The sequence below is a fragment of the Spea bombifrons genome, chromosome 5 (assembly GCF_027358695.1).
Source record: "Spea bombifrons isolate aSpeBom1 chromosome 5, aSpeBom1.2.pri, whole genome shotgun sequence".
In the NCBI taxonomy this organism is placed as follows: domain Eukaryota; kingdom Metazoa; phylum Chordata; class Amphibia; order Anura; family Pelobatidae; genus Spea; species Spea bombifrons.
In genome coordinates this window covers 71,688,710-71,701,957 of record NC_071091.1, presented here as the reverse complement: position 1 = coordinate 71,701,957, position 13,248 = coordinate 71,688,710, and the positions used below count along the sequence as shown (strand labels likewise).

General features: G+C 35.7%; 1 protein-coding gene across 2 annotated transcripts in view; it reads left to right on the top strand.

Annotated features, from left to right (window-relative positions):
- TSHZ1 (teashirt zinc finger homeobox 1) overlaps positions 1–7,744 on the top strand; it is a 48,447-nt gene extending 40,703 nt beyond the window's left edge. Inside the window, exons 2-3 of one of the 2 annotated variants that reach the window (XM_053468353.1) lie at positions 4,048–4,149; positions 4,726–7,744. In XM_053468353.1, coding sequence (XP_053324328.1) covers positions 4,048–4,149; positions 4,726–7,229 — 2,606 coding nt within the window. In that variant the 3' untranslated portion in view covers positions 7,230–7,744. Of the gene's footprint in view, positions 1–4,047 lie in introns of both variants that reach the window. The other variant, XM_053468352.1, reaches the window with a different exon arrangement.
- The last annotated feature ends 5,504 nt before the right edge of the window (positions 7,745–13,248 follow it).

The window sequence follows — 13,248 nt, the reverse complement described above, 5'->3', positions numbered from 1 at the left end:
CAAAGGCATCAAAGCTGAGTGGCATGTAATGGAGACCTAGTGACAAACCAAATCTAGAAAAGAAATAAGTCTGCCACTTTCCCATTAAACAGCCTGCTAAACAGCACAGCTTTCCCGTGTCGGCTATGAAACCATTCTGACCACCTAAATAAGGAGAATGAAAGGAGGCTGAATTGTACATTAGTACTACAAATGACTGCGGTGATTGCTACTATTTCCCTCCTCCAAAATAAAAAGAGGGGGAAAAAAAAAATCAGCAAGCAAGCCATGCGAGTTATAGTTAGACAGATCCTCTCCCATTTCATTTACGTTCTGCCACTTGCTGGTTTTCTGATCTGGTTTATTTAGGTTTGACATCAGCCAAATGGTGTAGCAGGATATCTCTGACAGGTATTCTTACAGATTTAACAAGTTGCAGGCCTTCTGTAAAGATAGATCTGCCACAAAGAGGTTTTTCTTTTACTTTGCGCCGGTCCGGAAATTCAGCACATGGTTTTACTGCACGTAGAAAACTTTTGTGTTCATGTGTGTTAGCAATTTGCTCTTTTCAGTAGGCGTTTTATAAAGGATAGAGCAAATTTGTGTTTTCGCTGCTGCTGGAAAAAAAAAATAAGGCTTTTTTTTGTGAAGTAGTTACGTGCTGTGTGGCTTAAGAAATACACTTTATTCGGGCTAACGTTCTTATTCAACTGTGAAAGACACAAAGAGGATTGGAATGTGCGATGATCTATTGAGCATTAGAAATGCAACTTAACTTAGATATTTTTTTTCCTTTTCCCCACAAATATTCCGTTTTTGTATTAAATCATTTCTCAGCCTGAAACCACAGTGTTAAGATAATCGCATAGTTTAAAAATATATAATGTAAGTTACTCAAAGTTTTTCTGTATCCTACACCATCTCATTACTGGCACATTGATGCATATTTAATGTAAAGTGTGAATCAAAATAATTTTAGAATTTTTAATAGAACCTTTGATGCACCCCATTGCGATAACGATAACATCTATTTTATGTTGTTGTTAATCAGAGAGCCTTATACTTAATTTGCTTAATATGCTTAAAAGTTGTACATATGTATTTTTGTTTTCGTTTAACCCTTCTGTGGATGCTGGAGTGGATAAACATTTGAAGAAATATATATATATATAAATGTGTATATATATGTGTTTAAGTCTTTTCTATACTTGGAGTATAGATCAAAACAACAAATTAATTGAATTATTTATTTTACACTCTCAATAAAAAAAGGATATTTTATTATTCGTTTTCCCAATAGTTGTTATTCATTTTAAACATTTAGAGTTTCCGCTAGCTGTAATAAAAAAAAAAAGATTTTTTATGGGAAAAAAACTAACATCCCCTTGCATACTGAATTCATTTTCTGAGAGCCTAAGGCTAATCGGCCTTCCAGTCTTTGTCAGCCTGATCACTGCTGCTCTCAATATTGCAGGAAACCCAACTTCCACCAAAGTGTCACATGTCTAGGTGAGCCGTGCCAGCCCCTATCTAAAGTGACAACCATCTTTGAGTACCAGTTTCTTCAATGACTTGTGTTTCATCAAACAGTAGTAGAAAAATAACATTTTCGACAAGCTGACTTTTTCAAATTCCCCTCTTTGTTCTTTCTTAACCGTTTTTGCTTTTAAGGTTTTGCCCTTCGCGAATTGGTAGCATTTTAACGTGCAGTGAATTCAATATTGTACACTACGTTATACCAAGACGCAGAGAAATACAATTAGCATTTCTTGCTTATGTTTAAGACATATACATCATAAATAACGTATGTAGAGTAGAACATGTAAACCTGCTAGGAAATGATGGGATTTTGCATCTTTAAATAGACAATTCGACATAGATCATTTTATTTAAAAATGGATAATTGAAGGAGAAAAAGTCTTCCTGAAGGCATAACATGAAACTTTGCTGTTTTCTTTGATTTTTTTTTTCTTTTAAAATGTGTCTGTTATTATTGTGCTTTATCAGAAAATTGAAGAATGAAAAAAATGCATTTGAAAGCTGTCTCTGTGCACCACAAATATTCATATTTTTCATTGTGTCTACTTAAATTATTTTGCACAGCATTTAATGTTATCCAGAGAAGACAGCACATCTGTTTCATCAGAGTGAAAAGACAGTGCCATCCAGACGGCAATCCATGCTGGCAACTAACCGCGGCATTTAAATGCACACTGCACGCGTGTTTGTTCTCTAAAACATGAAAATAGATTTCGGTTGATTTCAGTTCTTACTATAATGTTAACATTTTTTATTTATTATTTTTTTTTTTGGTTGAGAGAGTTCAATATTTAAAACATGTTACCATTATTTGTTACCTGCATATATAGGTAATAGTTTAAATATTAATGTGGTGCTGTTTTGGCAAAGGCCATCAATCGCTATGTCTATGTAGGCTCCAATCTCAATTTAGGTTTAGATATTCCCTAATTGTGACGTAACCAATTACAACAATAATATAAAAATGACCATTGTCCTGAAAACCTACTGTGTCTGGACCTCAAATAATTCTCCACGCCTTTGCCTTCTGACATTTATTTTCTATTAATTAGTATCAAAACTTTTTCCTTACGGCCATACCTGGGAATAGCATCCTGCTTAGCAAAAATTGGACTATACACACACACGCAAATTCTTACATGATTTCTTACATTTTCATTCTTACGTGGTTTCCTTTAAAAACCCATCCTGTTCAAATATGCAAAAAAGCAAAAAAAAATTGTAGCTATAATTCTTCACATTTCTTGCTGGTTTTCTTATTTCTAAACTACATACCTGTCCAATGAACCCAACATTTTTTTTTAAAAAAACCCTTTTATTAACTATCTATGTTTTTTTTGGGGGGGGGGCATGAGAGTATCGGAATTCCATTTCTTAAGAATGCTCTTAGGATGCCCAAATCACAACGTGTTACATACATCCGTGTGATGTAGGGGGTTAATATGAGCAACTATGAATATTTCCAAGCAGTTCGTCTTAACAGAATAGAATTGCCCTTGTGTGCTTAATGCATACCATCTTCAATTAAATCAATTGCTAACATTAGTTTTGTTTTCAGGGTTGACATTATTTTGTTTGTTATGGCTGATGTGTTGCAGAGACTTGTAAACTGAGGTGCCTACATGTCTGCGGTCTTATATGGGGATGCATATACGTGTATTCAGCAAATATGTTGCTTTATACATTTGTTTTCCCTTTTAAATCACTTTCAGGGAGTTCTTTTGGAGACAAAAGAGCGTATTATATCTTCATGTTATATTTTAGAATAGAGAAAACCCAAACGCCAGGTTGCCTCCTGGGGCACAAGGTTTCACCTGCTGGACAAACTGGTTGTATACGGGGCTGATTGGTACATTGGCTTTTCTGTGATATGCTGCAAGGACTTGGTAGCTCAGCAGGGACATGTGATGACCCCACAGTTCTAGAGTGGCAGCTCCTGGCTTCTGTTATATGTGTTTTTGTCGTATATGTTTCCGGTTACTACTTGTGTAATACGCAAGTTATATGTCCAAAACACATGGGATTTCTATGTATTAAGATCTTTGCAATTAACATTGTTATGTTCTTTATTAATAATGTAATTTAACCCCTTAAAGACAATGGGCGGTCCCTAAACCCATTGAAAACAATGCATTTTGAGCCCGTATATGTATGGGCATTGTCATTAAGGGGTTAATCTACAAATATGACATTCAAAAAACTAGTACTAGTACTAGTTGCTGAAAAATAAAATAATATAATGAAAAAATGATGTTATAGTAAAACTACAACATTTTATGTTAATACAGTTTCCAAAATCTTATTTAATTTCTCATGGCTTTTGTCATATAGTGTATTTTGAGACATTCAGCAATACTACATAATCTAATTAATAAACATAGCTATTATCACAAATCTCTTTTTACTCTTTTCTTTGAATTTGTAGGCAGAAAAATTATAGTATCAGTTTTGATATGAAAGCCTGATTTTACAAATTAAAATCGCATTGGGTTTTCTGCTTTCAGACATGTATTTTTTTTTCTATTCCAGCATACGTTCCTGCAGAGGAGTTAAAGGAGACCGAAATCGATGAAGATAATGTAGAGGATGATGGACTTTCCCTAGACGTCCAAGACAGTGACTATTTATACGGTGAGGAACCAGAAGTCAAAGAAAATCAGAGTTACCAAAACTCTCCAGGCAGTAGCGCAACCAACCACGATGCAGGCTACGGTTCACCGTTTAGCGAGACTAGCGATCAGCTAGCTGATTTCAAAAGTACTTCCTCTAAGGATGGTCAAGAGAGAGAAGATGTCCAGAATTCTAATGCATCTTACCCTACAGACAGTCTGGCACAAATCAAAGCTGTGTATACAAATCTGCTATCGGAGTGCTCCTGGTCTGCGCTAGCATTAGATTTAAAAAAGTCGAGTCCAACTCCGGGTACCAATAAGAGCAGCCCGAGCGATGACACAGAAGCGAAATCTAACCATGTTACGCCGACTACCGTCACAAGCAGCTGCAGTACCAATACAAGTACAAGCATTAATGTTAGTACAAGTAATAGTACTACCAGTAGCAACAGTTCTTCTGGATATGACTGGCACCAGGCGGCTTTGGCAAAAACATTGCAGCAAACATCCTATGGACTACTGCCTGAGCCTAGCTTATTCAGCACAGTGCAACTTTATCGGCAAAACAATAAACTGTATGGGTCTGTTTTTACAGGTGCCAGTAAGTTTCGATGCAAAGATTGCAGTGCAGCCTACGACACATTGGTGGAGCTTACTGTACACATGAATGAGACCGGACATTATCGGGATGATAATAGAGATCGGGAAGCTGAAAAAACAAGGCGTTGGTCCAAACCCAGAAAAAGATCTCTAATGGAAATGGAAGGAAAAGAAGATGCCCAGAAAGTTTTAAAGTGCATGTACTGTGGACATTCATTTGAATCTTTGCAGGATCTGAGTGTACATATGATTAAAACGAAGCATTACCAAAAAGTGCCTCTGAAAGAGCCAGTACCAGCCATCACAAAGTTAATTCCTTCAACAAAAAAACGAGCACTTCAGGACATAGCGTCACCTGACTCACCAGAGCAAGCAGGGATTTCCCCGGGGGCATCGGCAAGTGATGGAGCAAAAGACTCTAAAGCTACCAATCCATATGTGACCCCTAATAATCGATATGGCTACCAAAACGGTGCTAGTTACACATGGCAATTTGAAGCTCGGAAGGCTCAGATTTTAAAGTGCATGGAGTGTGGAAGTTCTCATGACACATTACAGCAACTTACTGCTCACATGATGGTCACTGGGCATTTCTTAAAGGTGACAAACTCTGCTTCAAAGAAAGGCAAACAACTAGTAATGGATGCAGTGGTAGAAGAAAAAATACAGTCAATACCTTTGCCTCCAACTACACATGCAAGGCTACCGGCATCCTATATAAAGAAGCAACCTGATTCCCCAACAGGATCTATACATTCCGAAGAGAGAAAAGATCCAGAAAAGGAGAAACTAGACAATATTGAGCCAGAAAAGAAAATCAAGGAAGAAAGTGAAGACTCTGATAAGGTAGATACTGCTACATTGTATCAATATCTCCGAGAGGAGGATTTAGATGATAGTCCTAAAGGTGGATTGGACATTTTAAAATCACTTGAAAACACTGTTTCCTCTGCAATTAGCAAGGCTCAGAATGGAGCGCCATCGTGGGGTGGGTACCCTAGTATCCATGCTGCTTATCAGTTGCCAGGTACAGTAAAAACAATGCAGCCCACAGTGCAGAGCGTTCAAATGCAACCATCTTATGCCAGCAGTGTGAAGTCACTGTCATCTGATCATAATGCTTTAATCCATTCTCCTGGAAGCTTAACTCCTCCGCCACATAAGAGCAATGTCTCGGCAATGGAAGAGCTGGTGGAGAAGGTGACAGGTAAGATCAGTGTGAAGAAAGAAGAAAAAACGATAGAGAAAGAAAAGGTCACTCCGGTAAAGCCGTTATCTCCAGCGGCTAAGGAAAATAAAGACATCCTTAAACCAGAGGAGGCAAACAGTAAAGTTGTAAAGAAAAGCTCAGAGTCTGAAATTCAAAAGACGAAAAAGGAGACCCAAGTGGAATGCCATACTCCAAATGGTACGGAGCCTCTTAAAGCAAAAGTAACAAACGGCTGCAACAGTCTAGGGATTATCACAGACCATTCACCCGAGTCATCATTTATTAATCCACTTAGTGCATTGCAGTCTATAATGAATACCCATTTAGGCAAAGTGTCAAAACCAGTAAGCCCCTCTTTGGATCCACTAGCTATGTTGTACAAAATTAGCAATAGCATGTTAGATAAACCAGTTTACCCTACCACCCCAGTGAAGCAAGTGGAGTCTATTGAGAGATATTATTATGAAGATAGTGACCAGCCTATTGATTTGACAAAATCCAAAAATAAACCACTTGTGGCAAGTATGACAGACCCTGTCTCATCACCTCTGAGAGAAAGTGCTCTCATGGATATTTCTGACATGGTGAAGAACCTCACTGGACGCCTAACCCCCAAATCTTCTACTCCATCTACTGTATCGGAAAAGTCAGACGCAGATGCCAGCAGTTTTGAAGAAGCTTTGGATGAGTTGTCACCTGTGCATAAAAGAAAAGGCCGGCAGTCCAACTGGAATCCTCAACATCTTCTTATTCTCCAAGCTCAGTTTGCTTCTAGCTTACGGGAGACAGCTGAAGGCAAATATATCATGTCAGACCTAGGTCCCCAAGAACGGGTACACATCTCTAAATTTACTGGCCTTTCCATGACTACAATAAGCCACTGGTTGGCTAATGTAAAATATCAGTTAAGGAGGACAGGGGGAACTAAGTTTTTAAAGAATTTAGATACAGGACATCCTGTGTTTTTTTGCAATGACTGTGCCTCTCAATTCCGGACTGCTTCAACATACATAAGTCATTTAGAGACACATCTAGGCTTTAGCTTAAAAGATCTTTCAAAGCTTTCTCTTAACCAGATTCAAGAACATCAGAATGTTTCAAAAGTCATCACCAACAAGGCTTTAAGCACCATTGGACTTATTGAGGAGGACTCAGGCTCCACATTCCAGTGTAAGCTGTGCAACCGAACTTTTGCAAGCAAACACGCAGTGAAACTGCACCTTAGCAAAACACATGGAAAGTCCCCAGAGGACCATGTGATATATGTAACTGAATTGGAAAAACAATAACGTTCAGTTATGCAGCCAGGTATGCAAGTGACCACAGGAACATTGCACTAAACGTATTCATAATTCTGCACTAGGCCTGACCTGAGCCTCTGAAATCAGTCTTATTTTTTTTTTTTTTTTTGCTGAACTGCCTATCTGATTTTTTTTTTACACATATTTTATATTTATATTTATATGCTCTTTGTCTGATTTGTGCATGTTTTAAATTGTGAGTCAATGTCTGACCTTTTTCATTTTCAACATCTGTTCTTGATGTTAAGCTATCTTTTTGTAGAATGTAGTGGGAGACACTATTGAGAGACATTAATTTAGCCACAAAGAAACACAAAGAACAAAAGAACATCCCTAAAATTATCATGTTGCCATAATAACAGTAGAGGTCAGAAAATCTTGTGGTGTCAATTTAACCCTTTGAGCACTGCCATAGCATTTCTGTGCCTTTTGAATCAAAAAGACAAGAGAACATATTTAATTCATAGCACCTAATCTTTTAGAAAATAAATTATATTGATATCTGCTGTGATTTTTCTTCTTATTTCTATTTTTAAAGTGAAACTTAAATGCAACGGTATGCATGCAGCTCTGAAGGGAGGAAAGCTATTTAAGTACTCCTAGGGTTAGAATACCACATATCTAAAAGAAATATAATATATATATATATATATATATATATTTACACACACACTTACATATATATATATATATATATATGTGTGTATATATATATGTGTATGTGTATATATATATAATGAAAAGTAAAGAAAGATATTGTACTTCAACGTACAGTAAAAAAAAAACATCTGAATGCTAAATGGTTTCATTCAGGCAAAAAAAGTATGCAAAACTGTTATAAAATGTGTATAAGATGTTTAATTTCTGTGAAATACATATCCAGTTTCTAGTTATTTGCAAAAATAAGCTTTGGTACAAGTTTAACTTCCTACAGTGTGCTGCATTTATAACACTCCTTTGCTACCAGCAGGTTATCTATACATTTCATTGTCAGCCTTTTCCGGCTTACAAAACAAATAAAATCATTCTGGGGCGAATATTGACTTCTGTTCCTTGTAAATAGTAGATGTTAACTTAACAGTACATGTTAATTATCTTAAAAATTGAAACAGTTTTTGCTTCCTTTGTACCTTACGGCTTTATGCTTTCACTTTGAACTTTTTTATATTGTCATTTTATATTTGATTATTGTGTATATAAAATGTAAAAATCGCATCTTTTTTTTTTTTTTGGAAATAAAAATAAGTTCCTCCAGATTGACTTTAACAGAGAAATTTTACCGGAGCCTACATCTTTTTTTTAACGATGCACGTACAAAAGAAACTGACAAAAAAAAAAAAAAAAGAAAAATACAAAATAAAGCAATGCACTATGAATTATACATTTTGATGTTCTATCATTAATATTGTACAGTACATTTTGGTTCACACAATTAAATCCACTGTTTTCTCAAGTGTAAAATAAACCCACATGCAGTTCTTGATTTACATACATTGTCATGTCGTCCTTATTGTGCTTTTCAGGTGTTATTTCAAAAGTAAGACGTATTGCTTATGCAATCAACCAAGATAATTCTATTGAAAATCATCTATTCATGATCTTTATCCTGACATATTTCATTCAGGCTATATCCATTAACATGTTACAAGTAAGTCATAATAGTTTCAAATAGTGACGGAGTCACTGCCGCATTAACAATTAATGACGGGCATTCTGTGTATACTTTTCTGTCTCACTTGAAAGAGGGAGGTGTCTTCGGGCCTGACATACCATTTTGTGTAATCATTGTGTTCTACGATAATATTGGTTCCCCATTTTCTATCTTACGTCTTTGTTTTTTTTAAATAGGTCTGGACATTTTTAAAATTATTGTGCTTAATACAGTTAAAAAAAATGCATGTCCAATTGTTTTTTGTGAATATCTGTTCCTCATTTTAAAAAAAAACAGGTTCTCACATTTTAATTAACCTACTGGCATCCCTTTTCGACTCATCAAATTTAGGAAGTGTGCAAATTGCTAAATTCAGTTAGCGCATCTATGTTTATTTCTTGTTTACTTTATTAAAAGGAGAAATTCAGGTTTTAAAATAGGAAAATCATCAGCCAGAACTGAATAAATATTATGATATCATGATATGCAGTATATCACTAAATGTACTTCAGAATGACCTTTCAATGGTGAAAATAACTATTATTAACTGGTTTTAAGATGCTACATTACCTGAGATGAAGGTCATTTACATATACATAACAATGTATAGAATACAGACATAATCTACACATTTTACATATTTGCTAAAATTGCATTTCACTCAACCATAGTTCAACTAAGTCTTTGCAAGTAGATGTAAATTCCCAAAATCTCCTCAAATTTTGTAATCTCTTGGTCAACCTTAAAACACTATATCCCGTCTCCTCAGCAATTTTATGCATGCATGAATCTTTCAGATTATGACAAAATAAAACAATAAAGCTTATTTAATATATATATATATATATATATATATATATATGTAGGATTGAAAAAGCACTGATAATTTAATATTCTTTGACTAAGTTTAATGTCACAAGTTTGATACCATGTTATAAATTCGGACTGGGTTACAGACATAATGGGTCCCTGATTTTGGTTGGTCAGATTGTTACCTTTGAGTAACACAATAACTTGTTGTAGCAAGTGCGCTTTGGTTGGAGAGAATAATGGACTCACTGAAATGTAACGCACAAGTTATTTCATATGGAAGTTTCAAAGCAGTTGTAGAACCTAGATTCCATATACCCATAAGAAAACCACTACAATTTTTAGAGCAATGAAGAATATTTGGGGAATGTCAACTGTGGTCACCTTGGATATTCCAAGTCTTCTTTCAGGGGCATATACACATACTACACTATTATACCCTACCATTATCATGATATTAGGCCATTTTTAGCCTAAACACTGTCCGTAGGGAGAAGTTATTTTAAGTTTTACTTGAGGCAATGTTAGTGTCTATTGTTGGTCACTGGGCAATGCCTTCAACTTGAAACCCCTCTGCTTCAAACCTACATTCAGAGTGTCTGTTTGTCCCTTAAAACTTTTTCATGGACCCGGTTCTAAGGAATACTTCTTTAGGGACACTAAGTGCTTGTCCTAATTATATCAAATTCTAGGGTTCTGTACATTTTGAGCCTCATACCACAAGTTTCAGTAGTTGTTGCCAAATATCCTGGTACATGCATGGAAGAACTCACCTTAAATATAAGCATCAAGGCCAGATGGTGTAAAATATCTTTAGAGCAAGAGAGCTATACTTCACTGAGACATGATGTTCTCTTGTATCACCTTTTAGTGGCTGAACAACACATGAAGCTGAACCTTTTTCATGTCATTATAAAAGGTTCCACCATCTGGCAGGCTTATTAATTTAAGAGGTGATAATATTCAATGTCAAATAGTTATTTTGACTGAAATGTATGTTTATTGGTCTCCTAAACATTTTTTCATGTGGTAGTGAGATTATTTCTGGATTCTCTCCTGGGGAAAAGATCCAACTTTTACAATGGCCTTTTATGTCAAAATGATGGATATTGTAGTATAAACTGATGACATTGGATATTACATGGACTTTTTCACCATTACCTAACTTGTTTTTATTAATGGCTTTTTGCCAATATTGTTAGGAATTTTATCTAACCATGTTGATGGATATCATTGGAGAACCTGCCTACAGTTTTGCCTCAGTTTAGACAGGATATAATACATGTTTTTAAGAGCTGTACTTTTAAATGTGTGCAATTAGTTGGGTGGACCCTTACTCTGTATATACTCTATCTCAAAATATCCTAGTTTTTCCCATGAATCTATTTTATCTGTTGACTGCCTGTAGGGATATATTCACACTGGAACAAAAGAATGTTTTACCATCAGTGGAAGAAATGCTTCTTTAAGCTAAGTAAATGCCTCTAAAGGTTTTATGAGCTAGGCAGAAACAAGTCCACAAAGACCTCTGTCTTGGCGTTATGGGTATCCCTTGAAGACCCAAGTAATCCCCAAATCTCTGATTTTTAGTGATCCTCGAAGTCTAGATTGAGAAACCCAGTATAATGGGACACATAATGTGATTGCAGGAAAACAACAAAATATATTTTTGTAGGTTTATCACATGAGAATTATTCTGAGAACTCCCCAGAGCATAGTGTGACCACAGCACAAAGGTTCTGATGAGCACCAAAAGAGCTACAAAGTGATATTATTGTTTTTAAAGTAAACAGGTTCATCATGCAGCAAACATTTTCAGTTCTGCGTCTTTGGCATTTATTCATATTCTTAATTATACGCACAAGAAAACGTCTTGACACCTATGTTTTTAATTTGAGCCTCTAGAATATTTATATGATTGCCAAAAGCCACTCATGATCGCTAACCACAGAATGACTCGTTTCAGAGTAAGTGAGGTGGCTGAATATCCAGAATTATAATGGACAGGTTGTCATGCCAACAAAATGACAGTACCACATCCTTTACACATGAAGAAACCTACTCCACATTACCAGTGACCGGAGAACTGAACTCTTTTATAATATACATATAATAACAGGTTTTGCAATTACTTTACTCACTGTTCAAACAGGCCATTTTTGCCAGACCATCATTTAATAGACTTGGAGGTCGTTAGTGTCGTTTTTTTTGGTTTCTGTAGCTACCAACAAACCACTCCACAAAAGCTTAGTATAAATATATGACACATTGACTTGGTCAGGTTGGGGACACTTTTTAAAAAATGTATTTTGTTTACACAAAATAATTTATGCCGATAAATTTAAACAAAGATAATCTGAGGAATGTAACAGTAAGGTATTTGTTCTAGAGGTACACTTTATTCTTTATTGCCTTGAAAAAGGAATGATTTATAGTCTTCTTGTGCTGTTTTATAGATTTCAAATGGTACAGGATTTTATGATAGTGGCTCCTAAGCTTCTTAAAATGTGATTTTTAGGAATGTGAAGTGATTTTTTGACCTCCAATCAGAACTAGAAATTTCCTTTTCTAGGAAACTATACTGTATGTTTTCACTCAGTTATAAGCACACTTTTTCCAGTGTCCAGTGGCAAGTAAGTCACTTTTGGGATTTAACCGATGACAGGGAGTTATCGGTGGGTTGATCTTAGATGAAACATTTCATATCACCTACTTATAGATGCATTATGGAGGGCCAGCCATTATAAGTTTCTTCTGTAGGAATAGCCAAGTTGGTCCTGTGATCCAATGACATCTTGCTAAATGGAACATTTCCTGAAAAAATGCCATGTTTTGTTACGCGACACATATGTCATGGTGCTCCAATGCTGAATACTCAGCACAGGAAGAAACATTTTTAGGTGCTAGGAAATGTCCATTTTCAGGGACAGGTACAGTTTTTCATCCAGCTCTAGTCTACTGATTTGACCCTGTGTAATATGAAAGATATTACACAGGGTCAAATCAGTAGCCAGAGATTTAAAGGCTAAAAACTACACTCATCAACAATCGGTGATCAGCAGAGAGCCTTCTCATTGAATATAGCTAATCATTCTATAGTAGTCTAGGACCAAATAACAAAATCCGAAAGATTCATCTTCGCTACAAACTTATCGATTCCTATAAGTAGGAAAGTATTCCTTTATATCATCTTGATCCAACAGGTACATTTTGACTATAACGTAAGTACTTAATCTACTTTTTTTGATGCTTTTTATTGCAATTAGTCAAATGTACTTGTCAAACTTGTACGGGATTACTTCTCTATTCTTTACATTTCTGCATTGACAAGACAGAAAGTACAGTGAAAAACTGGTTTGTTTTGGAAACACAGCTTCTTTATAATAGCAACGGAGGGATTATAGGCATGAAGCCTGTCATTCTTTTTTATAACAACCCACACTTTAAGTGACAATGAGGATATTTTTTCTTTATAGTGAAAGGGTTGTAAAATATGTTCGCTAGTTATGTTTAAATTCTGGAAGCACACAAATCATTCAGCTTCCA